Genomic DNA, 26,936 nt, shown 5'->3' on the forward strand with positions numbered 1-26,936 from the left:
AAACATATGACAGGAGAAATTGTATTGTATCAGAATTGGTACCTCTTAGAGATGAAAAAATTTCAAGCCACACCTACAAAACAGGGTCTTGGTATCTCCCTCCCCCTCCCCCCCCCCCCCCCCCCACTCCCTGGACCGTAAATTGCGTGGTGATCAACGATTGAAGCTCATTAAGAGAAGCTTTTTTGCTGTCAATCGCTCTACTTTCTTTTTTAATTCTAAAGTGCTAATTGTACAGTTTAAATCATCTCCTAGCGCGAGATAGATTGTCGTTCGCGCACGGACTTAGAAATTCTTTTGAAAGGTCTCTGAAGCATATAACTTGTTGGGTTGCATCGTTTGGCGCATAAATGTTCGCCAAAACTGTTTTAGTCCCATCAATAGAAAATGACCTCATCAGTAGTTTCGGCCAGTAAAATTCATCTGCCATAATTATCGGAAGTAATTGTTTCGAAGTTAATATCAACTGACTGACGTGATTTGAACAAAATCTTAACTCTTCTACGGTGAGAAGAGCCGTAGCTGGACCGCAAGAAAATTATATCCGATTGCTGCTTGACTTGAAAAGCTTGTCTTCGATTTGTCAAACTGTTTAGCTCAGTTACGTTAAGTAATAACAGCTTATCCGGGGGTACTCCCTTATATGGGCTATATAGGTATGTGCGGCCCCAAAGGGTAGGGTCATCAACCATTTTCGTCATTAACAGGGTATCGATTTTGGGTGTTATAGGGTATGGTTTTTGCAATCTAGTCTTGAAATGGGTGTGTTTTTTTAGAAGAAGCTACTTTTTCAGGTCATAAATAGGGTCAGGGAAAGTCGCAGACTTTGGTCATAGATAGAGTAAGGGTTTTGGGAAGCGGACATAAAGCAGACTAGAGTTTAGAGCTTATTCTAGCTTTTAGGAAATTATACATAGTGTTCCTTCGCCACGGATAAGAGCACCGTCCATGATGAGCTTTTTGACGTTGAACTGGATGCAGTCTTCAGTCTTGCGCTTGGCCGCGTTTAGTACCGGCTTTATTTTTTTCTCTTATGTCGTCGACGTCTTTAGGAAAATAGTCGGATTTTCCAATTCCGGTATCTCTTGGGAGATTTTTGATTAAGGATTTGATGAAAACATTATCTTGAAAAGTCGTCAGCCTAGCCATAATCCGTCGCGGTGGAAGACTTCGGCCATTTGATTGTGCTCGGCGCCTTCGCTGAGGCCGAGGAGCGACTAGCCTGCGTAGCAAGCGTTTCCGTGGGGTTGGGGAGCAAAGAAAGACCGAGGAATGGGATTTTCGTTGTTTTGCCCACGCGAAAATTGGGCGAGAACCACAAAAAGAAAGAGGGTTTTTTTTTCACGTGGTAATTCTTTGCTCCCGAACCCCACGGAAACGCTTGCTACGCACACTAAAGAACGACCAGATGGCTGTGTTCGGATTTCAAACCCAATCTTCTGTTCACTCAGGCCATGCCGCCTTTAAGTCGATTATATAGTGAGATAACAAGGAGAGCTCTTTTAAAGCCTCTGCAATTTCTAAGACTAAAATCCCTTGGCTTAGTAATTTTATAGGATTAAGAGAGTCTTGATCTAGGATAAGAACATACTTTATATTCAGTCCTTTCACCATTGTAAACTTATTTATTCATTCAGTCAGTTTTCTCATCTATTCGTGCTTTATACTGGATAGTTTTTAAAAATCAATACTGTGTTTGAGGGAGGGCCCGATTTTTACTTTGATCGGTCATAAGTCATGATAAATTGTTGCGGTGCCGGTGTGTCAGTGCTAGCGCCTGTTGCACGCAAGCGCGCGTTAGGACTTGTCGTCGTATTAATGGAGTCATTGGGCTCCTGTGACAGACAGATTACTTCTAACAAAGTTTTAGTTGGAGTGAGAACCTCTTACGAAACAAGCTGTCGCACGCACTTAGAAATGCTCGCCCTACTGGACAGTTTATATGAGTCAAAATCCCGGGGGGTGGGGTACACCATTACAAGGATAAAGGTATGTGCAGCCCCAAGAGGTATGGTTTTTCAGCCTTTTTGGTCATAAATAGGGTATCGATTATGACCATTTTGGTCTTAAATACGGTATGGTCAGTTTAGCATTCTCGTCTTGAATTGGGTATGTTTCATAGAAGAAGCTTCTTTTCCATAATTATCAATAAGACCGTCAACAAAAGCCCTTCATAACTTATGTTTGGGCAACTGTGCCGGCCGCCTAACGGTCATAAATAGGGTAACAAATATCGCAGATTCTGGTCATAAATAGGGTAAGGTTTTGCGAAGTGGACCGCATACTTTCTTGGAATACCACCCTTCCCCCCCCCCCCCCCCCCCCCCCCGCGGCTAACACATGGTAACGATTTACAACAGCATAAGCGTCTGACTTAGCCGCGATTACATCATTATTCTTTATTATTTATCACATGACACACAGTGTTATGTTTCATGCAACTTGTTTAGTTGGGAGACAGTTCTCCTAATAGACTTATGGCACATGCATTAACAGGACCCAGATTTAGATATGGCTTTCGGCTCCAAAAAGTCCTATTATAAGCTATTACAAAGATTCATGACCTCCGGTACATGTTCGTGATTTCCTATTTGAATTGTTCGGATTCGATAATCCATTTCAGACGCGGTTAATTCATACAAAGGAAGAATACTGACCACAAACAAGAGCATTTGCCTTTTTGATTGGCGTTTCATGGCGTGAATGGTAGGCGTTTTGGAACTTGATACATAACCCTTGAACTTAAGAAGATTTGAATTCCGGTCTTACACCGAAAATTCTTTCGTATCGAAAGAGTTAGTGGTATACGCCTTTAGATATGGCTTGTGAAGCGTGTAGCGAATATTCAAAAGACACAGGGACTAATTTGTGTTTGGGCAGTCAAGGCCTGTTCGAAAGAATCTGTAATCCTTGAAAGTTGCGCCGACTAAGAGGTCACGATCACTGAAAAAGGTAATAACTTATGCATGATAGAATCGGTCATTTAAATCTAGTTTCTCTTTTTGAAATTTCACAGCGCTTTCACCTTGCCTAAAATTACTTTATTTCGTACTTTATGTGGGAGAGTTTCTCTAGTTACGTAATAATATCAATTACTCAATGATTTCAGGTATTAATATAAATTATATCAAATTGATGAGAAGTCTATAGCCCTTTGAGATCAAATTCTGGTCACCGCCATTGTACCGTCGAGCCGAGTGCGGGCTTGAGACTTTATTGTATTTTCATGATTAATAATCGTCGCGGGTAATATTTTCGATCCATAATAGGTATTTAGATATTATCTGTTATGTGCTACGACGAGAAGATCACTTATGAAGACAAATCGTGAAATAGTAACATGAAGAAGATGACTGTTTCCGCAGTTTGCGTGCAAGTTACGTCACGTCTATTCATAGCTTATGAAAACAAAGAGCCTGATCTTTCATCCAGTTTCTTGGACACAATTTGGCGAAGTTGATATCTTGACAAACGGATATCTTGTGGTAAAATTTTTGGCAAAACTAATAGGGTTTAAATCCGGAAGTTTGGAGACATTTCACGAGTTGCATTCTTTGAGCAAAAAAGAAATCGACAGCGGGTTTTGGTTAAGGAGAAATTAAAACAGCAAGGGCACTCGGAAGTCATGCTGAAGTTTGCTTTCCAGCATATTTTAATTCCATTTATCAGTTTGGTGCCTCAACAATTACCCACGAAAAGGGGGCATTTGTAGGCTGGCATGACCATAGCCTCAGGGTACAACCGTCCCTGGGATTTCAGTCACCAGGGCGGCGCCTGTATGAAGTTCCGGCGGACGACTATCCACTCAGGTTATAGATAAGCAAGATTTTATCTTATTTACATGTTAGCTGGTCGTTGATGGTCGCCACCACTTATTAAACATATTGCTCTCTAATTGTACATAAAACCATTAACTGTTATCGTCAATCCGATCAAAGCGATTCAAAGCAGACGAAGGTTGTGTTTAATGCTACCTAGCTGGACAAGTAGACTAGCAGTGTAACCAATGAATCCCTGCGGAGAACGTTAGGATATCTTTCGTCTAAGATCATTATCCGTGAGTGCACAGCAGGGTAGAGAAGAGATTAGGGATTAGGACATCACATCATAGCCTTCCCGCGCCCACGATTTTTTGTGTTGTTTTGTTTTGTTTTGTTTTTTGTAGTTGGCGGCTACGGCCACGCCGGCTTGAACTGGAAACTTTCAATTTACACCAAATGTATCGATACAAACACTATATACAGTATATTGGCTGTTTGGTGTGTAATTTACTCACAAAAGGCATGCAATGCGAATAATAATGCTTGAAATCTCGAGAAGAGTGATCTGTTGGTATTCAAGAGCGATGGTCAGTATCGGTAACTACACAATGGCTGTCAAACAAAATTAATTTTAAGATGTTACGCTAAGACACGTGAGCACGCGACGTCAACGCTGAAGTTACATCAAATGTCCGTGAGTCAGATTTTCTCTTTGAAGTTTGATTTTGTGCAGGAAACTCTGCCGAGCTACCGGTCTGTACAAAAAGTAACTGAATCGACAAGATCAGCTTGTCATCCGTTAGATTGATATTTCGCCATGTATACACATCGAGATATAAATTTTTGTTTCGTTGTCGTACTTGGATATTCCTAATTGGGTTCCCTTCCACTTAGCTAATACGCAGAGTTTCAACATTATTATGCCCTTTTCATTTGATTTATTTCTTTTTATTTATTCAGTTGTTATTTATTTATTTATTTGGCCACACTACAACATTACTGCAATGAGGTCTTTGTTGAGGTTTTCCTATTAAGAAGAAAAACTCTTTTTCAAGTGTGTTGTCTTTGACGTTTTTATTCAAACTGACGTTTGTTAATTTTCATGCTTATTTTTACAAATTGTTTTATTTGATCGTTGGTACGTTAAACCTTGTTGTTTTGTTTGTCAAAGGCTTTCTTAGATCGAATGGTCATTTGCTTGTTAAAGCATCTAACAAGAAATATAAGGAGTAACGTTACTCGACGTTCCGATGTATCCAACATCATTATCAAGAATACATCGAAACGTCGAATAACGTTACTCCTTCTATTTCACGCTAAACGCTTTACTGTCTAAAGATTATTAAAGAAACACTGGAAACATAACGTTTTTAGCTATAAGGTGACAAAATCACCAAGGATAAGGAAGCGAAGAGAAGAAACAGTTCTTAGATTGCTGACAAAACGCTTTGCCTTTCTCAAAGAGAAAATTTGAAGTAAAATGCACTCCCGGAAAACCCTGAGAGGCCTTCTTAAAGCATCCTATATTAAAGTTACCGAGCAAGCTCATTTTAAATTTGATCATTACGCAGTGGGGCCTGTATTACTGAGACAAATTACCGTGATTGACTCATTGAATGACAGACACGTTACTGATCGCTAGTCCCGGTGTCTTCAAGAACCGGTGGACAAAAGTCGACCAAAGTTATATTTCGGAAAAAGATTGACCATTTAAAGATTTTATGCGGCCAGCGTTCATTTTCAGAAACCTGACATGTCCGTGAGAGAGACCTGTTATAAAGAACATATTTCGATTTCAAACAAATTGAGCCTTGGTTGACATAACTTTCAAATACCTGCGTCATCATCGCACATCTACAAGTTTGCAAAGTGGTTGACGTAAACCGACTCTTCTAATCTCAATGGTCAATTCACTTTCAGCAATACGATTTTTCTTTCATCTCAGAAGGTACTTCTGTTTGAGCCTATTGCCATGCAAATAAAATGGCTCTATAGTCCTCGCCGAAGTGACCCAACATTAGAAAAAGCTGAAAAAACTTGCTTATTATTTGCCTGCAATTACTTTTCATTTCTAAACACACCCTAAGTAGCTCTGACATTACAGTCGCCATCTTAAAAGGCGTAAACACCTTTTGAAATGATAGGGAGCCTCACATATGGACGACCCACTTTCCTCTCTGTATTGTGATAGCTAATATATTAATTGGGATGCATGGCCTAAAATCGATTTTTTTATATGAAAGTAATTATACACTATAAGGCCGGTATATGTTTTGTACTACACTGGCAATTCTCTGCGAATATCAGGCCAGTTTTGTCGAGTCATGCGTGTCTTGGTCTAGCATGCATACGGCTTAGACATAGCAATATTTCATTGATATATATGGCGTCTGCCGTTGAAATGGCCTCAGTTGACTGAGATATACTCACTTTGAATCCAGATTAAGTTGTCTTTTTGTGGTTGTAGAATTACTTTATGTAAGGAGATTTTAAAAGTAGACTATGTTGTCCTGTTTCTTGGAGTACCTTTTACGGAGCGAACATAACGTAGGGGCTTGTGTTTTTACTCCATCGCTAGTTTGTCCACAAACCCTCTATTTTGTCTAGCGTTCGTCCAGATCGCAAGCAAGATATTAACCGCGGGAGCCGGGGGATAAGAACGAGCCAAAACCCAAGGGGAAGGATAAATATAAACGCTTGCAGAAGGAAAAAAGCAAACAACAACAACAACAACAAATAACCAAGAAACAAACGTTTGTGGACACACTACCCCGTCGCCTGCCAAACGATCTATAGTAAAAGGACTACTGCTGTGTTAGATCTGGGAGTAAATGGATAATCATGAATAGACAAATCTCGAGGATTGCCAGGTGCCAAATTGTCCGTCTGAGGAATTTTAAAGTGAATCATTTATTTCCAAATTGGAAGTAGTTGTGCCACCTGTTAATATTGAATGCGAACTGTCAAAATGACTTGTTAATTTGGACGCTATCCAAGTTTAAAGCTGTTGTGGCAAGTTTTCAAAATTTTAAAAACGGGTAATCGTCCGCTCGCTTGTATGGGCTGTTGGGTTGCATCGATAAAAGATAATTGCTTGAAATGGTTTCCAAAGACCTCTAAAGGGAGTGTGAAGAGCTAGAGAATTAGATGAGGCTGCTAAATTTGGGACCGGTGACTGGACTTTTTACATGGATGCTTTTAGGTGGAAGGATGAAAATTTCATACATAAAATTTTAGGAAATAGACTATTTATATGGAAAGTGGTCTCAAAAATTGGCAACTTTGTTTTGGCGCTTTTAATACTGACGATCGACTTTGTCACGTGTCAGTTTCGGCAAAGGATCCATCGCACCAATCAAAACTTGGCAACAGTGTAACTGGTTTCAAGTGAATAAACCTGCTGAAGGAAAAATTCTGTCGTATCTGACTTTGGGACAAAATGCAATTTCGAAGTTTTTACTGTAATAAGTCAGTCCAAGTTTTGAATTGTTTTTGAATTGTAAAGGAAATCTTACTTCAAACTGTAACAATCAGAACTATTGCGTTGGAGTTTGAAAAGTAAGAAATTTCCTCTACAGTGGTGGATCCAGAGGTGCAAAAGTAAATGGATGCCATAGAGATTGATAGGGGAAAAAGGGTGACCCTGTATGACGAACGGTTCTTGCTCCATTAGGATGTCACGTGGCCAAAAAGGGAGAGCCGAGCTCCTTTCAGTAAATCAACCCTGATTTCGGCTAGCTCTTAGTTACTTATGCTTGTACTGCAGATGTAAGCGACAAAAAAGTGATAATTCAGACTCTATGGTAGCCTCCCACGCAAACGCTCTTTGGGGTCGTCTCGAGGAAGGGAGGTAGGAAGATTGCGTGACGTGACCATCTAGCGTCTACGTGGGAGGCTACACTCTATACTTGAACTATGAAAAACAAATGAAGCCGAACTTATAGTTCTCGGTCATTATCGACTCCTTGCGTTATGACTTCACATCCGATGGAGGGATACGGCCAGTGAGCATATACAACAGTTCTAAGAGCGTGCTTTTTCGCCTATGTCACGTCTGTATTGTTGGCTCAAAATGCGTCACGTACTGACATGATGCGAAGGAATCATGCAAGAACTCAGTACATCTGTAGCCTGCAGCACAACAGGCGGATTAGTGGGACAGAGAACAAAACGCGATGCACGAACGCGGAGCGCGACCACGAGCGCGAAGCGCGAGACGAAAAACGCTAATCCGCCTGTTCTGCAGGCTAGTCAATCTGAAACATTCGGACTGATCTCTGCAACGGTTTAGTTGAGCTAAAAGAAAGGATTCTGTAAATGCCTTTTTTCTTTTCATGTTCCTCAGCTTTTTTTTTTTTTTTTTATAGTTTCTAGTAAATTGCTCATTTTTGTAAACGAGAGTAATGTTCTCCCTCGCGCTTTCCCGCTCAGTTCTTCCCGTTTTCTTTTTCTTTTTTTCTCTTTTTTTCGTGCTAAGAACTCCTCGTCTGGCGACGCGTGAGAATTAGAGTTTAGCGATCGCTTGATAACGTTTCTCATCGAACGATTTTTGTTTGTCATCGCGAATAACTGTTACCAAGGCAAATTGGATGATTTGTCAGTGGGTCGCTCAATTGGTCATATTCAAAATATCCCCAGGGCGTCTGTGTGACTCACAGCGTGCTTTATTGGAGGCGAGATCAATTGACCTCTGATGTCATGTGTTCAATTTGTTCGCGAAAACAATCCATTTACAACTCGCTTTGTTCGCTGAAAACTGCTTCAGGTGATCTTTGTCTGAAACTGATCTGCCGTAAACTTGAACTTCCAGTGAGAAAGGAAACTGGCGACGAAATCACAAGCTTCTGTAAGCTCTTAACAAACATACAATTATTTTAATGATGATGATTTCACTTTCCGCCTGTTTGTTTACTTTACATTATTTAGCGATCTCGTGTTCCAATTGGCATCCATGCTACAGGACCCTTGCTAATCGTTGTTTTATTTACAACTCGGTAGAACCAATTGCGATGCATGTTCTTTGTGGTAATTGCTTTTTGTTTTCAGTGGCCCATGGAATGCAAATTTGCAAAGGTTACAAGATTTATTATCCGCGAGAAAAGACGAGCACACCGCGTTTGAAAATTACTTAATCCACCTCTGCAAAAATTGTGATCGATAAAGATTTGACTAGAACTAACGAGTGTCGTTGAGTCGAACTTACCCAAGGAGCTGGAAGCCATCAAAAAACTTCTGTAACCTACACCGGATGTGAATTTGCCTTGCAGCGATGGCCTCACCGAAGTATATTTTGACATGATTGAAGTTGTCAGTCATAAAATCGATAATAATTATTCGTCCGGCTTTATGTGGAAATACACTGCAAAGAAAATGCGTGAACGTAGAATTACTTGTTGCTCGGGCGATGATATGTTTACGTTTAAATAATGCAGGAGTAAATGAAATTGACAAGACTGTTACAGCGGAAGCTGGTGAGCGGATTTCAAACCGAGAGTAAAAGCCGACAGCGTTTACTTTCAGATCGACCTTTCATTACATCGACATTTACAGATATCATTGTAAACTTTGACGTTTGTTTACGCAGGAACTGTGGTTAAGTGCTGCCTTTGAGAAGTCTGAAGGAAGAGGAACTGGATGAATAAATGATAAACTCTCGATGAAAACCGAGGCAATGTCATCGCCGCAAGCAGACGCTGAAAATATAAACATGGCGCTGCCCGAGCTCCCGAAACGATGGAAATCGCGACTCCAGAGGTTTCAAAGTTCTTTGAGGCGTTCAGTGCGGTTAAAAAGGAGAAATTCACCGCAATCAGCCTCCTGTGTTGACGGAGAGCATTGTGGTGTTCTCGAAAACGATCACGAAAATCTTGCGAATCGATCCGACAAGCACGTGAGGAGAGAAAAACACAACGGCGCGCCAACCAAACAGCTAAATGGCAAGAAAACAACTTCACACTCGCATTACGTGAATGGAAAAACATCACTTGACAGCTATGGTTTTGATAAGCGGAAATCTGAGCAAAGCAAAACAAACGGCAATAACAATCAGAGCGAAAAAAATGCCGCGGAGTCGACTTCGAGGCCTGCACACGTCAGTGAGTTGGCAGTTTACAGTCAAGTTGGATCAGCCCGGCAGAAAAAATCACACAAATCTAAACGACACAGAGCTAACACAAACACGGAAAGGACATCACTCTCGAAGTCTAAGAGCTTGAGTATACTGACGAATTTATTCAAGCGTTCCAGCAATTCAAAGGACAAAAATAACCGTGGGAAAAATTCGTCATTTGCGGATGCGAAAGATTTTTCAACAGCTACTAACAGTGCTGATTTTGATGGTTTGGTAACAGATACTGTTGTCAGCTCCTCGTCGATTGATTCGTTTGGTGATAACGATTCTCGCTTCAGTGGTAGCAAGTATTACTCCTTGAAACGGTCAAAAAAATCCTTGATTTTTCCGAAAAATTACCTCGCGAGATCGTTTTCCTTGGACAATTCACTGGATCCTTGCAACGACTCTCTGATGGAAAAATCTAGAACACTGGCAGCGATTCCACCGAGCATCCGGGTAGAAGAATACCGCGAAAATCGCGGGTGTTTCGAGAGGTCACTTACGGTAGAATTTAATCCAGGGTCCTCTGGCTCGGTAACAATCGATACGGGACCCGAATATTATCAAAAATTGACAGGATGTTCGGCTTCACGCACAGCACAAGTGCTTGACTCGTACACGCGTTCAAGTGGTGCTCGAAAAAATGGTGTTGAACCCGCAACAACGCCAAATATCACCGACGTTGCCGAAAAGAGTTCTGACGCATGGAAGAGACGGTCGGCTCCACCTATTTTGTCATTTTCTACTGATAAAAGCTCATCAAATATTGGATCGCCAATATTCCATGAATTGAAAACGGATATTGTAAAAGTTGAGAGCAGGAGTCAATTGGAAGGTAACAGCGATGAGGATCAGTTCAACTTTTCAGAGAAGGGAAATTCGTCTTCAGAAACCGTCGAATGCACTGACATTTTAAAATCAGATATGGGGAACAACCTGTCCTATGGAACGCAAAACCCGCGAAAATTCAATTCGAAAGATGTTAAGTTCAAATCAGTCATCCTTCGATCGATCAAGAGAAATGGTAAAACTCTCCACGTCAAGTCGTATGATGGCGAAGAGGACCCGATCATTGAGCAGACAGACTATCTGGAAAGTTTTGAACGAGAACTTGAAAATGGGCGATTAAATTATCTCGCCAAAGACGTCAGCCCGGTTAATGAGCTTACAAAAGACAACTCTAATTCATTGTACGAGGGAAGTGAAGCGCTTGGAATTAGTGAACATATGATTGATGCCCTTCAAGGAAATAATTATACGCAAAATTTTTCCGATCTTAAATCAACAGCTGACTGGAACAGTAGTGGAAATCAAAGCAAAGAAAACCGATCTAACGAAGGAAAATGTACTTGTGAAAACACAGAACGTTTACCGAATGAAAATGTAAACAAAGAAGAAAAAGTTTGCGAAGAAAAGTGTTGTTCTTCGACCTTTGGACAAACAGGGCACAACGACTCATCGAAACAAGGAGATTGTTTATCTTGTAAGGAAACAAGAAACAAGTTGACAGATACTGAGTTGAGGCGATGTTCGCCCGTATTTCCTGATCCGTCGTCACGAGAAGTAAATCCCGGTGTATTGAGCGAACAAAAGTTGCGTGATCATATCTCAGCGCAGTTAATCACCTGCGGCTTAGGCGAGATTTGCAATAGCGGTCAGGGATTGGCTAGAAACCTCAAAGTGAATAGTTTACCTTGCTCGCCCAGAGAAAGTGCATTGCCTGTTGAAACAATGCATAGCAGTTTCCCAGACATTAGAAAATTGCATTCTCAACATTTGTCACCAAAACTCTCAGAAAGCAGTGATAGTTTTTCATCCAGTAGTTTACATGTGGAACACAGCTTTGAAAACAATGCAAGTATTGACAGAGGTGGAAAGATAAACAATCCAATGCTTTCCAATGGCCTTTCAAATTGTTCCAAACATGGAGGTATCGTTAAGTCTAACTTGAGTCCAGCATCTCCCGAGGAAAGGCAGCGTTCATGTAGTGCAATAATACCATCTAAGTCACCATTACATCGGGTATTACAGACAGAGAACCGTTCTGCATCTTGCTCACAATTGGATAAGGATGGCGATGACAGTTCAACATGCACCAGCCCACCTTATGTCAGACCACGCATTCAGAGTCTTGAGGAGCTGCCGCCATGCACAGCAGCGGTCATCCTCAGAAAGAAGAAAAGCATAATTAGGAAAACTAGAATGAAGCATACTGCTTCTCTATCTTTTGTCGACAATGAGTTTAATGGTATGATTGACAAGAGCAAGCGTCATTCATATGGTGGTTATAGTGACAGAACTTTCCTTGAGCTTCCACATCTATTGCATAGATCCCACAGTGCCGAAAGCCAGTTAGACAGTTGCAACAGTTCACTGCAATCTCTCAACTCCTCGTCATCATTCACAGAAAATGAGCTTGGAAGCACTTTCTCTATCATGTCAGAACTTTCCATCCCTGGTGTCTTGGATAAGAGCTTGGGCCGTTCACGCAGTGTGCCTGGGCTTTTCGGTATCGCTGATATCCGCCAGGCCTCACCCATCCCAGAAGAACGTGCTTCAGTCTCAGAAATGGAGTGGCCTAGCAAATCAGCAGAGAACAGTGATGACGATGATGACGATGATGTGGACGGTGAGGTAGGAACATTAATTTTATTTATTCTATTAATGGCTCAAGTGGAACCTAAATGAAGGTAAATGAGAATAGTATCTTCAAATTAGGGTAATTATCCCTCAAAATAAAATAAATGATAATTTTATTGCCTGCATACATGATGATTGGCCACTGGGCTAAAATACAGACTTCCCTACATACATATTTCCAAATGTCTTTTCAATGAAAACGGGAAGCAAGACAAAATTTCTAACTTCTTTCAGAATCTATTTCCCCTTTGCAACATGAATGCTTTCTGGACCAGACAGATGATGAGAATAGCCAGATTCATCAGCTTAGTGATATTGTCTCAAAATCTATTTATATTTATGACATTTATTTTTATTATGCCATATATCATAAACTTATTTAGTACATGTACATACGTATTTTATTAAATGTTTCACCAAATTGCCAGTGAAATTTATATTTCGGGCTTAGACATGTGCAGGTAGCTGCCCATACGAAACAGCTAGATCTCGATTTTCTAGGGCTTTTCAAGACAAATTTAACGTCTTTAGAATCTAGCAAATGTCTTGAGAGACTCTTCAAATGCTGCTTCACCTGTTTGTCTATAATGAAAAGTCTTGAAGTTTCCGAAAGGTTCGGACAGAAGGAAGATAACAATTAATTTCAAAGGAATTCAGCGGAAATTTCAGCAGAAATTTCAGCAAAAATATCTGCCTTTATTAGTGTGTTATGTACAATATGTGCATTAAGGGCGTACATGTATATAATATAAATACTGGAAAATGTTAATTGAAGAGTACGATAGCAGGAAGAAGAGAAAAAAAATATTATAAAGAAAAGTGTGCGAAATTATTACAATAACAAGTTTAGATAAACATGTTTGATTTGATGACTGAGAGAAGGGTTTTCCCAACTAAACGAGATCTAGAGTGACTTACAGTTAAATAAAATGTTCAATTCACCTCGGTTATTGGCACACATTTCTTTCAATGTTAGCTCTGAATGTGATGGTACTGTCTAAGGCAATATCTCCTGGTTGATAATTTTCTTATATTGTCATTAGCTTTCTACTTGTCAGTGTATTTTCTTTTAAAAGGAGAAATTGGATTTCAATCATTTTTGGTTATTACAAGGCTGTGGAAGTGTTGCCATACTGATGGTTTACAACCAGATTTACAGTGTTCCATGGAATCCATTGGTCATTAAAACTATTTGTCGTCATCTGTTTTCTGTGACATAGTTCATGCATGTCGAGCTCTCTCCATCAAGGAGTTCAAATCGGTGACAGAATCTTCTAAGGGAGCCCAACAAAAACAAAATGGGGTGCGGGGAAGGTGAGGGTTATGTGACCTTAATGTTACACTAGAATCCTTTGGCGGGGAATGGGGGTGGGGTGGATAACTATAAATTCTGTTAGTCATTCAAGCTCTATAAAATCTGTTTCTAGTAGTGTGTATGTGGGCGTTGGTCAGATTGCAAGCTTTTGCCCCTTTCCATTGCCTTAAAAATGTTTTTACCATTCTTTAACAACTTGCAAACAACAGGGCCTCACAGACTGTAGCCACTAACAGGCCAACCAAGGCACTTGCTTCAGTAACACACACACAAAAAAACAAAAACACATAATGAAGTTATTTCTTTATTTAAGACCCTGTAACAGCTACATTAAAAATAATAATAATAATAATGAACATGATATTCGAAAAGTAATAGTCAAGTATGAAAGAAATAGTTTTCCCTTTTCTGAGACTGTGTCCATAAGAATTTATGTCTGGCTACTGTACATGTAGGCTTACATATTTAGATTAACACAGGGAAAGATTTAATTTGAGAATGTCATGCAGCTGGGTGTTTTATTGTTATGATGCTCTAAAGGAGAAAAAACGCAGCTACCTGTCACTGTTCACAGTCTTCACAGTGCTGCTGAGTGTTAACAGATTCACAGGCCACCCCACATGAACTTCCATTACTAGCTACAATCCTGGCCAAAAGTCCTTGGGACAAAATGCCAACCTGATGACACATTATTTTTCAGTGGGAAGTCATTATTCAATTTTGGGAACCCCCATCCCCCCAAAGCAATGGTGGACTTGTGGGTCTACTTTGGATGAAACAACATCAACATTGCATTGGGGGTGGGGAGGTAGAGGTAGACAGAACGACCATATGTTGGCAAAAGTGCAAAGTGTCCCAAGACTTTTGATCAGGATTGTAGTTCCAAGTTACATGTATTTGTTAAAATAAATCAGCAGTATACTTCTAATAACATCTGTGATTTCCTTTCTTTATCCACCTTCCTTTGCCACATCCACACTACTTCATAGTCTCACCCTACCCCTACCACCCTTTCCTGCACCCCCCATCATTTTTGACTCAGTAAATATCAATGAATAAAAATTGCAAGATATTAAAATCAAACGCATGTGGCCAGAAATGATATTTGTTTTTAGAAAAAAAAGAAAAAGAAATATTTGCAGCATACTGATGTTGCAAATGTAGATGTTATCAGAAATAAAATGTGTGATCAGTCTTTATAGTCAAAGGGGCTCAGTCACGGCATTTTGAGTGAGCTTTTTTGGCGAGTACAAAATTCCCTTCAAATTGAAGGAAACCTGAAAATAGGAGTTTACTAAGATAAAAAAAAGAAAAAAAAACACCAAAGAGATAATGGTAAAACACAAAGGATTGAGAAGATTGACACGGATTACAAACGACGAACTTCAAAACTTTAGGCTAAACTTTTCAAGATACGTAAACCGTGACGTAGCCCCTTTAACATACTTGCAAATAATTGCATTTTCGCCTCTTTTGACGTTGACCGACCAACTTTAAGAATTTAACGTGATAATCCACTTTTTATTTGAATGAAAAATTTACTTGATCTTCTAATCCTCAAGAGGGTTATTTAGCTTTGTTTAGTAATCTACTTCGCAGAGTTATCGATTGTTGCTCCGGAATGCAGGAATTAAGTCGCGTAAAATAATAGCAAAGTAGTGTTTTCATTTGGATTTGCGTTCACAGAGGTATAGAAAAAGGTCAAATAAAATTTTAATTAATAAGCCTGAATGACCATTGCAGATCGAGAACGTGAAAAGCAAGAGCAAAATCTATAAGGTAAACTTTTTTAACATGCGACTTTAGGTCTTTCTATCAACTTTAGATACCCGAAGATGTGCTGCTTTCTGACATTGCACCGGCAGATTTTTGACAGCCCGAGGCATGGAAAATGCTACAGCTAAATTAGCATGCTTGACGTGCTGTCAGGGATTTCGTCAGACCAAGCAAACAAACTGGGCTATGGATAGATCGAGTTTCAGTGCTGAACTCCCAGAACCATGCAGCCAGTTTTTTGAGCAGTTTGGAATTAATTTAGATTCATGGAATCGATAGCGAATGAAGCTGCTGTTCTAGTCAATTTCACAATTTAAAAAGTCATTAGTACCAGTGTTTACGGATTGTGTTGAACTGTTGTCTAAAAACGTAACTCGCTCCATCGCCCTCCCACAAGAAATCACACAGGTTGGAAGCAGAACATGGCCGCTCTGATATCTGATTATATCTGTAGTATCTGAATTCGTTGCTGTTACTAGATTGCACAATAAGCTTACGAGGTAAGATAATTCTCGTATCATCCGTCCAATCGCAGTTATTTTTAATGTATTGGTCTTTGAGCTAATCCAGGTCTGACATTGATCATTTACGTACCCCTATTTGCACGCTTAGTGCTTATCAGTCGATAACTAGAAAATATTACCTTCCAGGTCGAGATATGGTTATCCTATGAATCATGACTACCGATACATGCAAGAATCTTTCTTTGTTTATTATTTCAATGCAGTCGATAATGAAACTATAAACAGTTCATTAGCAAGTTTCGTGCTTTCACTGATGTAAACTACAGATGTTTGCGAACGCTTTTGCTACCACCTTGATGGTGTTGTCTTGTCTTATATTTCACGGTGAAAATGACGCACTCAAAAAATTCAAAAGGATGTCAGTTATAGAAACAGAGATCATATTAAACTTCAGAAGTATTCGTGGATGTCTGAATTCATCACAGCTCGTCAGTCATATAAAATTAAATTGCTCTCTTCCTTGCTGTACAACATCGTCATTTATAAAAGTCCAAGTTTTAATTGAGGTCGTGGTTCTAATCATTTCATCGTGGATTTAAACCGCAAAATCTCATGCGCTCAGAAATGTGAGCGACTGAACGATGAACACGTCGCGCGCTCGGGTTCATTTTCGGCTTGTACCCTCGTTTTCTAAATCTACACTTAAATTGTACCAGATTCGGTCTCGCCAGACTCCGGCTATTAGCTTTCAAATATCGATACAGTAAAAACACATTTATTTTTGGGTGCTAAATGCTTACCGGCGTCCAAATTGGTGTGTAAACAAAACAACTTAATATAGACTTGGTGGAAATATAAATAGACATTTTAAAATAGCACAAAGCTAAACCGATCAAATTCTCCTTGTATTCGCGTTTAACCAGCCGAAAAGTTTTCTGTTTTCGGTAAAACGTTCATATCGTTGAGATTCGCGCGGTGATTTTGAGAACGTCATTATTTGTCATTAGAGCACTTTGAGTATTTAATTCATTATCCATTAACTTTTATTTAATATCCGTGGGAAAGTTATTTTTTGAAAGTGCCGAACCACAGAAATGTGTTTGTGTTCTTTGTTTATGTACGCCTTTTGTTTGAATTTAAATTTATGCCCTGTGTTTGCAAACATCGTAGAATGTTACTGTGTCTTCGGGATTACGTTTCATTGTGGGGTGTTTTGTCGGTAAATGGTCTTTGCTGCATTAATATGATTATAATAACTGTTAATTAAAATGTTATCATTTGAGCGATGCAATTAGCATGTAAATTTTCCAAAAGAATCTTTTCGAAGTCGGGTTTTAGAGTTCGCGAGAATAATAAGATATAGATCACAAAGGAAAAGCAGTCGTTAATGTAAATTCTCCCAACTAAACTACTGGAAATGTACTGAAATCTGTAAGAAGAATTTCAATTTTGAAACTAGAGCAGTGCTGAGCGTCCAGGTATTGCTAAGAACACGGTGATTCTACTTTCTCATTCGCTCTACTTATATATCTGGCGATCTATACTGAGTTCATTCTTGAGAAAACAAGACTACTTTAAGCTGCCTCTCCGAAAGCGTGCCTTTCTGTTTGTCAAAAATCCAACGAATGTACTACAAAGGCATGTTTGTTTCTATCGTTTTGTTTTCGGACATTTTCGCGGTAAACCGTGCAAACAGAAACGGGATATTTGTCGATGTTTCTTCCTTTCGTGAAGTTTAGTTCTTAACGATACTGTACATGCATCGCATACTGATAGGCGCTTTTATAAAACTTGGATGAATTTAGTAAAAGGGCCAGGCTTGATCAAAACAGTCACTGGACTTACCCTTTCTAATCTAAATCAATAGACAAGGTTTAGAGAGACAAGAGACGTTTTTTAGATTTTTCTTTTCAAAGTGATTCAACGAGGTAAAGGCGTCGCGGTTTGACTTTAGTTGTCAATCGTTCGTTGATATGCCACTGGAGTTTCCTTGTTGTTTACTGGGGTGTCGTTTCATTTTAATGGCTTCAAGTTGGCCTTTAATTACTCTGCCTTGCGAGGAATCTTTCCAATATAACATGTTAAAAATATACTTCCAAATAGCCAGCCTGTTAATTAGTGGTTTTCACTCTGTGGGGCGAGAATTGAAATAAAGATACAACCTGTGTGCGAATCGTAGAGGCGCGCACGTAAACATAAACACGCATTTTCTAGGAACATTTATTATGTGGAAATATTTGTGGGTGGCGCGTTATCTATATCTCGGCGACCGTTTAAGAGCATTTCACGGAAAAAAACTCGCTCGCGTCACAGTTTGCGCAAATACTGAAATAAAGTTTAGTCGATGCAGAAATGCCAAACACACACGCACACCACCAACGCAATATCAGGCCCAGTTTCTTGCAGACCAATATCAGCCGACAACTTCAAGTCGCTTCTTTTACGCGCACGTGCCCACTTCAAAATCTCTTTTCTTACTTCCGTTTTACGTGGCAGATGGATGTACCAGAAGCCTTTGCAGAAGCGCTGTGGGACCACGTGACCATGGACCCGGAGGAGCTGAGTTTCCAAGCGGGTGACATCATCACTGTGCTGACCATGACGTCATGTGATTGGTGGTTCGGTCAAGTCGGGGATCAGGTCGGCTGGTTTCCTGCGCCGTTTGTTCGGGTGAGTAGATAGACAGGATGATTTTCCTGGAGTGGTGCGACGAACGTCGTCACGCCAATTTGTCACAGTTAGAGAAGAACACTCCACTCTGCAAGCCATGTAAATGTTCAAGTAATTCGAGTTCTCGAATTGCGTGACGAAAGTCGTCGTGTCACGCCAACTTAACATGGCTGGGATAATTGATTCGTGACGTACTCCCACCTTCACCAGAATCTTCAATCGATTGTAGTTCGAATCTTTCGTTTTTCTATTCTTTAGGTTCGTGTGTCACAGACGTTGGCCGCTGACGAAACGAAACTTGCTCCTCCTGTGCGGACAAGAAAAGGAACTAATGAGGGATTCCTGTCTGACGACGTCATCAGATCACGTGTTGTGCTAGAGATCCTCAGTACCGAGAGAGATTACGTCAAGAACCTGGAAGATGTGGTCGAGGTGAGCTGGAAAGAGTGCTTCAATTATGTAGTGACCTCCCACTATCATAAGCCGGCAAAGCTTACATACATGTAATCGATCAGCTGTTTGTGGAGCGAGTGTGGGTAAATGACTGGAGAAACAACTTTTTAGAGTCAAAAAAGCGTGACCGAGATCCTTATTTGTTAATTAGTCAAGGGAGAACCCGCGATTAACAATTCTTAGACGTATCTCGAAACAGAGGGGACGAAGAATTCAGCACACGAAGGGAAACGAGTAATTGTTTAGGCCATCTCGACCTAATTGTGAAGTTTTTCCTATTCTTCTGACAGGGTTATCTGAAACAAGCGCGCAAAAGAACAGACATGTTTTCCGAGGAGCAGATTGCGAAGATATTCTCTAACATCGAGCAGATTTATCTGTTTCACCAGGAAATCTTGAGGCAGCTCGAGGAGTGTTTTGTGGAGGATGACCCATACGCATCTGAAATTGGCGCTGTGTTTCTTAATAACGTAAGTTTTATTGCGATCATGATATTAGGAGAGGGAAACCCGGAAGTCAAGGGTGCGAGAAGTCTACGGGAGGCGGCGAAAGAGAGGCTAGAATAGGAATTTTTCAAAGGGGGGTGGGGGCAGAAAATTCACACCATTACGAAGTATTTTGCCCACCCCTCCCGCTCCAATCCCTTCTCATTGCTCCACTATACCAGCAGCTAGTAGTTTTTGAAGCTAATTGGTCTCGTCTGTTACGCGTTACAGAAACAAGGCTTCGACATTTACTCTGAGTATTGTAACAACCATCCGCATGCAATGGCTGAGCTTAAAACCCTGTGTGCAAGTAACAAGTACAAGCAGTTTTTTGAGGTATGGCACTCTTTTGTCTTTAGAATAGTGAACCGTAATTGTCTTGTCGTAAAGGCCTCGTGCGTCTCGCCTTGGCTCATACAAAAGACATAAACAATACAGTCAAACCTCCACTTCCGGCCACCTCTTTACAACAACCTCTTCTTAATGTCCCGGCGGACGGTCCATACATTCACTCTAATTTTAACCCCTCTACAACAGCAGCGGCCACAAAAACTCGTTCCAACTGCCTAAACAACCTCTTAAAAACGGCCAGTTAATCAACGATTGACTAACAGTGCATACAAAACTACATCTTGTATTATAAAAGGTGACGAAAATTGATCTATACCGCGCTTCGTTGGTCTCTGCTTCTGTTTAGTTTCTGTGTTATCGATATATTTTGACTGTGTTACGTATTTACGTGTTGAATAAGCATTGTATTAAAATAAAAATGTTGCAGGTTCACCGCTACTTCCCCATAACGGCCACCTCTCAGTCTTCCACGGCCACTTTCCTCTGTACGCGAAGTGGCCGTTATGGAGAGGTTCGACTGTAGTTTAGAATATAAGTTTAAGGTATGTTTGGATGAGTATCAATGACGTATGTGAGCTTAATATTTTTTGTTATTTTCATAGGCGTGCCGTCTTCTTCGAGACATGATAAGCATATCGTTGGATGGATTCTTGCTGACACCGGTGCAGAAGATCTGTAAATATCCCTTGCAGTTAGCGGTAAGTCTCGTCACTGTTTGTGTGTTCGTTATTCTCAAGGCTTTGCTTTCTTTTGCACATTTAGATTTTGCCTTATAAAACGTGGCATAAAGTCGTTTCTGCAGGGTTTGCAGCCTAATTGGTAGCGCGTCGAATCCCCAGAATTCAAGCCCTGGATTCAAGGTTATTCCGTTGTGTCTTGGGCAAGACACTTTAAACTGCTCTTCAATACTGCTATTTACGCTGTAGAATGATGGACACCGGATAACCGCCGGGACAACCCGACAGAATGCTTGAGATGCGAAGGGGCATGGGACAACCTCTGATGGATTTGGGTACCATCTAGGAGAGGGCTAAAACTGGAGTTGTCACCGACTCTATTAACTGCTCCTGGACTTGGGAATAAAACTAAATCAGTATTATTGTTGCCTTGGCATTGTTACCTTTTGTGTGGTTCAAGGACTTTACATTTTCAACATGGATGTTGTGAGATCGAAAGTTCATTTTTCCCCTTTCTTCCGTCCAGGAGCTGAAGAAGCACACGAGCCCTGCTCACAAAGATTTCCAGACGGTCAAGCAAGCACTAGAAACCATGAAAGACGTGGCTTCGTTAATTAACGAACGCAAACGAAAAGTTGAAAGCATCAACAAGATCGCCAAGTGGCAAAGTACGATCGAGGGGTGGGAGGTGAGTTGAAATTACTCATTATGAAGAGTGGGGTGGGACGGAGGGAAACAGAACTTGTTAAGGGAGGGGAGTTGAGTTAACACCACTGAAGATTGCTATTTTTTTGAATTCTGTTATATTTGTAACCTTTTCTCTTTTCCTCCATGAAGGGAGAGGACGTGTTAGAGAGAAGCTCGGAGCTGATTCACTCAGGAGATGTGATCAAGACGTCAAATGGAAGCTCGCAAGATCGCGTCATGTTTTTGTTCGATCATCAACTTGTGTATTGTAAAAAGGTAAGGGAGCTTTAAAATAACAGTGTAAGTAATTCGAAAAATATGTCCAAGAGTTGAAAGATAAACGGGAAAAAAAACAACGATGGTTAACGTTAAAGAGAAGATTGAGATCGAAGCACACCGTGTAGGAATTTGTTTGCTTGAAAGTACAAGTAGACAATTAGACCCTGAGCTTGCAAGCGGACATCTACGACTTTCTTTGCCAAGACGTTTGCTTCCTCTAGCTAACCCCAAATGGTTCTCACCTACGCGATAAAGCGGTTTTCAATTAAGTGGCTCAAAGCCAAAACCAAAGTAGGCCCTCAGACCAATCACAAAGGACACAGAGAATACAGTGAACCAATCAAACTCGAAGTAAATACATCTAGCTGACGCAAAGCGCGGGAAAACGTGTGCGAACGAGTGACGTTTGGTTGTGGTTTTACTTCTGATTGGATGACAGAGTAGCGCGAGTTTTTAATGCCAGATGTGTAGCGTTGTTGATGCAAAACCATTTACTTTACTGTACCCAAATAAAAATCGCTCTATAACTCAGTAATATTGATTGCTTCCAATTACTTTTACTTTGCTTCGCTGAGAAATCGTTTTACAAACTCACGCCACCTGTTTAATCAATGATGAAAAACCGAATCGTACGTTAACGCTATCACTGACGATTTCCCGCGATTCTTACCCGGTGTGTGTATTTGTTTCGAGTTCCTATTGGTCCGTTGTGTTGCTAATGCTTGCTGTGATTGGCTCTTGTAATTACATTGGTTTCTGGAATGGTTTTGTTTTGCTTTGCTACACTTTGTGATTGATAAAAGAAAAAATATATTCGAGACACACATGCACAAGACCAATCAAAAGCAAAACAAAAAAACCTCTGCTTTCGTCCATCTCAAAAGAATGTTAACGTGTTTTTACCTTTGTTGCGATTAGACATTGAAAAATGATTTAGTTTTGATTACGGCAGGCTCGCAATTTAAAGTTGCTCTAAGGGCTTTTTTTGTTCTTGGATTTAGGACATCTTAAAGAAGAACGGCCTGACATACAAAGGTAGAATAGACATGGATGATTGCACAGTGATTTGGCTTAGAGACGGAGAAGGTAAGTTTAGGTTAAAAAGTTTTCTAATCCTACTTTACATTAGCGTCATGGAGACCTGCTTTGTGCTTGTCACGCAATTGAACCTTCAACAGAGTTTGTGACAGGCTCAAAGAGCTTCTGCGTTAGAGCGTAAGACACATGATGACCGCAAGTCGAAAAATCTTTTTCCCAAAGGCCGCGATCCCTTTGGTCAGCACCAAGAAATTGAGACCTCTGGGGGAAATGGGAATTTGAACCAACACTAGGCACAGCGGTTACTCTCTCTACGCATGTTGAGAAACCGTTATTGACTTTGAACGCATGCGCACAATAAACAGACCGGGATCTTCGGGTTCCGGTTTATTGTTTCTTCCTAAGCGTCGAGCGTTCGGTCACTACAGACCGAAAATGCGCGGACCATGGAAACGAGATTGCATCTGATTCCAAAGGAAGCTTTGCTAATAAGACGTTTTGTGTTTCTATTGAAGAAACCCTCGATAGATCACCTCTTAACAACGCGTGGAAAATCTACAACTTCAAGAAAGAGAAGTGGTACATATTCTTCACCAAGAAAGCGGCTCACAAAGAAAGGTGGATGAAGGCGTTTAAAGACGAGAGGCGGAGAGTCAAAGAAGATGCAAAAACAGGTAAAAACAAAAAAAGTCTCTCGAGGATGTGACAAAGGAGACTGGAACCTGATATGTTGCGTGACAATTCTACTCGAACGTTATAGCGACGGAAAGACTAATTCAGGGGATTGCAGTGGAGATTTAGTATTTAGGGCTAAGCAATGTTTCAGGCCTAGCTTAGTACCTTAACGTTAACTTAGGGTTAGGCAGAGAATTGGGTTAGGTTAGGGTTAGTTTTAGGGTTAGGGTTAGAAATCAAATATTGTAAAGATCACCCATGTTCGCCGGCCGTGAAGATACGTGTATAAATTTCATTTCTTATAGCATTGAAAAAATAGGATTTTTTTTCATCCCCTACGGAGGTGTATGTCACGGCATTGTGAAGTCGCAAACTGTGTTTACATTGTTTGGAGGAAAAGTAGAGCCGCAAAAATGGCTATGCTAACTCTAAGTTCAAGTTTAACGTAATTTATACTTGAGAATAAATCGTATCTGTGTTTCAGGTCTCATTATATCACAAAACACAAGAAAAGCCGCCATGCGAGCAGCAAAAGCATCCGTCAAACACAAGAAAGTCAATGGTGAGTCAGTTAAAATTTGTTCTGTTGCTATTCACTACATTAATATTCGAACAAGTACCCGTTGCGACGAAATCTCGTCTTTGAGATTTCACTGCGCCCACGATCGATCTTCGTCATGGAGATTGCTAAGCAACCTGGAGTATGCATTTTTTTTCGCCATACTCGTCAGCGGTCGTGTTGTGTTATGATTGCAGATTAAAAATCGGGAACTTTCCGACTACTTCAATTTAATTGGCCTCCGCTCTCCGGATTGAGCGGTCCGGGTTTGAACCCTGGCCAGGAACATTGTGGTGTGTTCTTGGGCAAGACATTTAACTCGTACAGTGCCTCTTCCCCCACCCCCTCCGCCCTCGCCACCCCTCCCACCCAGGTGTATAAATATTGGTGCGATGGACTTAAGCATCCCATCCAGAAGGGAGTATAAATAGTTCCAGTCGCTTCCTGCTACTGAAACTGGCGATAAGCGCCGGCCTGATGGGCCACTTGGCTTGCAGACTTTGCCTTTACATTTACTCGCACTCTATGGCTCCTTGAGTTATTTTTTTTTCCTTTTTATCAGGAAAGAAAGAGAGGCCATTCCAGAAAACTCAGTCTACCACAGAAATCAAGGCACCTCCTTCTCCCACATTACAGCTGCCAGAGCCAGTATCAAGTGCGGACCTTAGGGAACAAGATGATGAAGACAAAGAGTTCGGAAGATCGTCTGTCATTAGAAGAAGCTTTGGTTTACGAGGCTCAAAAAAGGGCAGTAAAGAAAAACGCATCAGCTCGGTCTTTTAACAGAGATGGATCCTCGGTCTCGTCCCAGACGTTTCTCCTTCGATATTTCTGAGATAGCCTGGGGAAAACATCACCACGACATAAGTTCAAACCCAACCCAGTCCGAAAAGGCTTGGAGGCGAGACTGCAATCAGCTTTTCCAGTCATGATCAGAGCGCGCGATGTTGCTAAGCAACAAGCCGTCAACTGGTGGCGACAAGTGATTGTTATTACAATTTGCGTCTTGCCTGGGCTAAGTTATGACGTGACTCAGCAAGGCTTTGACAAAATGCGTCGACTCGCGTATTTATGAAGAGGGTTTAAGGGGAAGATCAGAGCCAGAAACTCAGCTTGTTTCCGTGACACCCATCTTACTCCGCTTGATTCAACTCGCCAAAGAGGAACTTTTGGGACACCCATTTTCTCGTCAGTAAACGTTCGGGAACCACAACCTGCTTCGTGATGCGATTCAGAAGATTAACACACTCAAACATTAAACCCAAGAACTCAGAGGGGATTTCTAACAAATGACCTCCACTATATAAAATTCAAACAGTTGAAATTCTTTTTAATAGCAGTTTTATACACTAAAGTAAGTTTGAGTTTACATTACAGCACTAGAATGTAACAGAAAAAAAATCATATTGTAACTTGTGCTAGCGGCTCAAAATGGAAATACTATTTAACTCGTTCGAAAAGAAAAATATTTTTTTCCTTATATGCCAAGATTCACGGCTACAAGTTAGCCGGACAAAATATAGACAAGTCGGTAGGTGCTCGTTATTTTTCGTTGCTTTTGTTAGTTTTCCTGTAAATGTTTCACCGAGAAACCAGTGACATTCTTTATTTGAAAATAGATATACTCTTCGTCTGCAACAATAATTTATCATTTCATTCTGTAATCAACAGAATTAGTTTATAGCGAGACCTGACTTGAAACAAAATTAGACTTATAAAATGACGTAATGGTGAAACTGGTTTTCATCGCGTCACATAAACAAGAGTGAGACTTGTGTCTGTTCTAGGGTTTATCATTATTTGCTCCTCGTATTAGGATATTTTTCGCTTTAATATTGTAGTGACATTGATGTTAGCTTGAAATTTTTATATTTTATGGCGAATTGATGAACGAAGGCTCTTTTGATATAACGCAGCCGAATGTAACCACCCTCTCGTTCTTGAAAGAATAGGACGAGGTTCTAGAGACTGAAAATGAAGTCGTGCAACACGTTTTAGAATTTAAATGCCGTAACTGAAATAGATTTGAGATACAGTTGACGGTTCAGTTGTTACTAAAGAAAATTGTGATGCCTAATTATAAAGGAATATGAATGTTCTTTGCGAGAAAATGCGTAAAGAAATGAGTTCGTGTTTAAAATTAGAGAGACATTTTGAAGATATTTTAAATGGTGTACTGTTCATTCTGAACGGGTTTGTACAGGATGTGTTTATTAAGGACGTATTAAATTTATATCAAAGGTCGTCTGTGTGATTCAATACTTTTAATCTTTCTTTTTCCTATGATCAGTTCCAAGTATTAATAAGAGAAAAAAAAAAACTTTGATGATAAGTCTCAGCAGACTAATCATCGATATCACGAGCGTACTAACGTGCGTCGGCCCAGATGGGTTGACGTAAGCCACGTCACTATAATTACGTCATGACCTCAAGAGTCAGATATTCCAGTCTACCCGCCACTCAGGCAATACTCAACATGCAGTGGACTGTTTCGGGTATTGACGCAGCGATTTTCTCCCAATATTGATTGTTAATCATTGAACTTTGTATTATTTTAGTTTATATTTTGTATTTCGTGCCGGTATCACCATCGATATAGTAATATTCTCCAGTCTTAGGTGAAGAATCGGGAGATGAAGGTGAATCCGTCGGCAAATGTTTGTAATCCCCCTCGTTTTTTTTTTTTTTTTTTCTTGGTCGCCCTCTTTTTTTTTTTTTTTTTTCGCTCGTCTCCAGCTACCGAGAGCCTGGAACAAGCTAGCAAAGGAAAAGGCCAAAAACACAAAATCAAAAAAATACATTTGAAGGATTGCAAACAAAATGGCCTCCATTTGGCGCGAAATTATGCTCGAATATTTGTCCCCCCTTGGACAGTCCCTTGGACATTATCTGTTACTCGAAGCTCACCCAAAACCCGTTATACAGTGCTTAAAACCTGAATTTTACAGTCGTTGGGTGAATTATGCTAACTGTAAGCTGATGTATCGAGCATGT

General features: G+C 40.4%; 1 protein-coding gene across 3 annotated transcripts; it reads left to right on the top strand.

Annotated features, from left to right (window-relative positions):
* Positions 1-2,743: 2,743 nt before the first annotated feature.
* Positions 2,744-26,186, top strand: LOC110059434 (uncharacterized). 3 transcript variants are annotated; one of them, XM_020766127.2, is made up of 13 exons: positions 2,744-2,952; positions 9,346-12,507; positions 18,565-18,738; positions 18,997-19,170; positions 19,482-19,661; positions 19,908-20,012; positions 20,630-20,725; positions 21,231-21,392; positions 21,542-21,667; positions 22,672-22,756; positions 23,224-23,382; positions 23,868-23,945; positions 24,505-26,186. In XM_020766127.2, exons 2-13 carry the CDS (start codon positions 9,418-9,420, stop codon positions 24,723-24,725), a joined length of 4,650 nt encoding a protein of 1,549 aa, XP_020621786.2. In that variant the 5' UTR covers positions 2,744-2,952; positions 9,346-9,417; the 3' UTR covers positions 24,726-26,186. The 3 variants fall into 3 exon arrangements, with proteins under 3 accessions (XP_020621786.2, XP_089149369.1, XP_020621787.2); XM_089293243.1 differs by lacking the exon at positions 2,744-2,952 and adding an exon at positions 8,089-8,607; XM_020766128.2 differs by lacking the exon at positions 2,744-2,952 and adding an exon at positions 8,767-9,232.
* The last annotated feature ends 750 nt before the right edge of the window (positions 26,187-26,936 follow it).

This window comes from Orbicella faveolata, unplaced genomic scaffold (assembly GCF_042242905.1).
Source record: "Orbicella faveolata isolate gen_17 unplaced genomic scaffold, um_ofav_v1 contig_25, whole genome shotgun sequence".
Classification (NCBI taxonomy): Eukaryota; Metazoa; Cnidaria; class Anthozoa; order Scleractinia; family Merulinidae; genus Orbicella; species Orbicella faveolata.

What these genes read in the sequence shown, in the direction of transcription:
- LOC110059434 (XM_020766127.2), top strand. Translation starts at nt 9,418, where the DNA reads ATGAAAACCGAGGCAATGTCATCGCCGCAAGCAGACGCTGAAAATATA. An exon ending in ACCTGGAAGATGTGGTCGAG is followed by an intron (nt 19,171 to 19,481) that starts GTGAGCTGGAAA and finishes TTCTTCTGACAG; the next exon opens with GGTTATCTGAAACAAGCGCG. An exon ending in GTACGATCGAGGGGTGGGAG is followed by an intron (nt 21,393 to 21,541) that starts GTGAGTTGAAAT and finishes TCCTCCATGAAG; the next exon opens with GGAGAGGACGTGTTAGAGAG.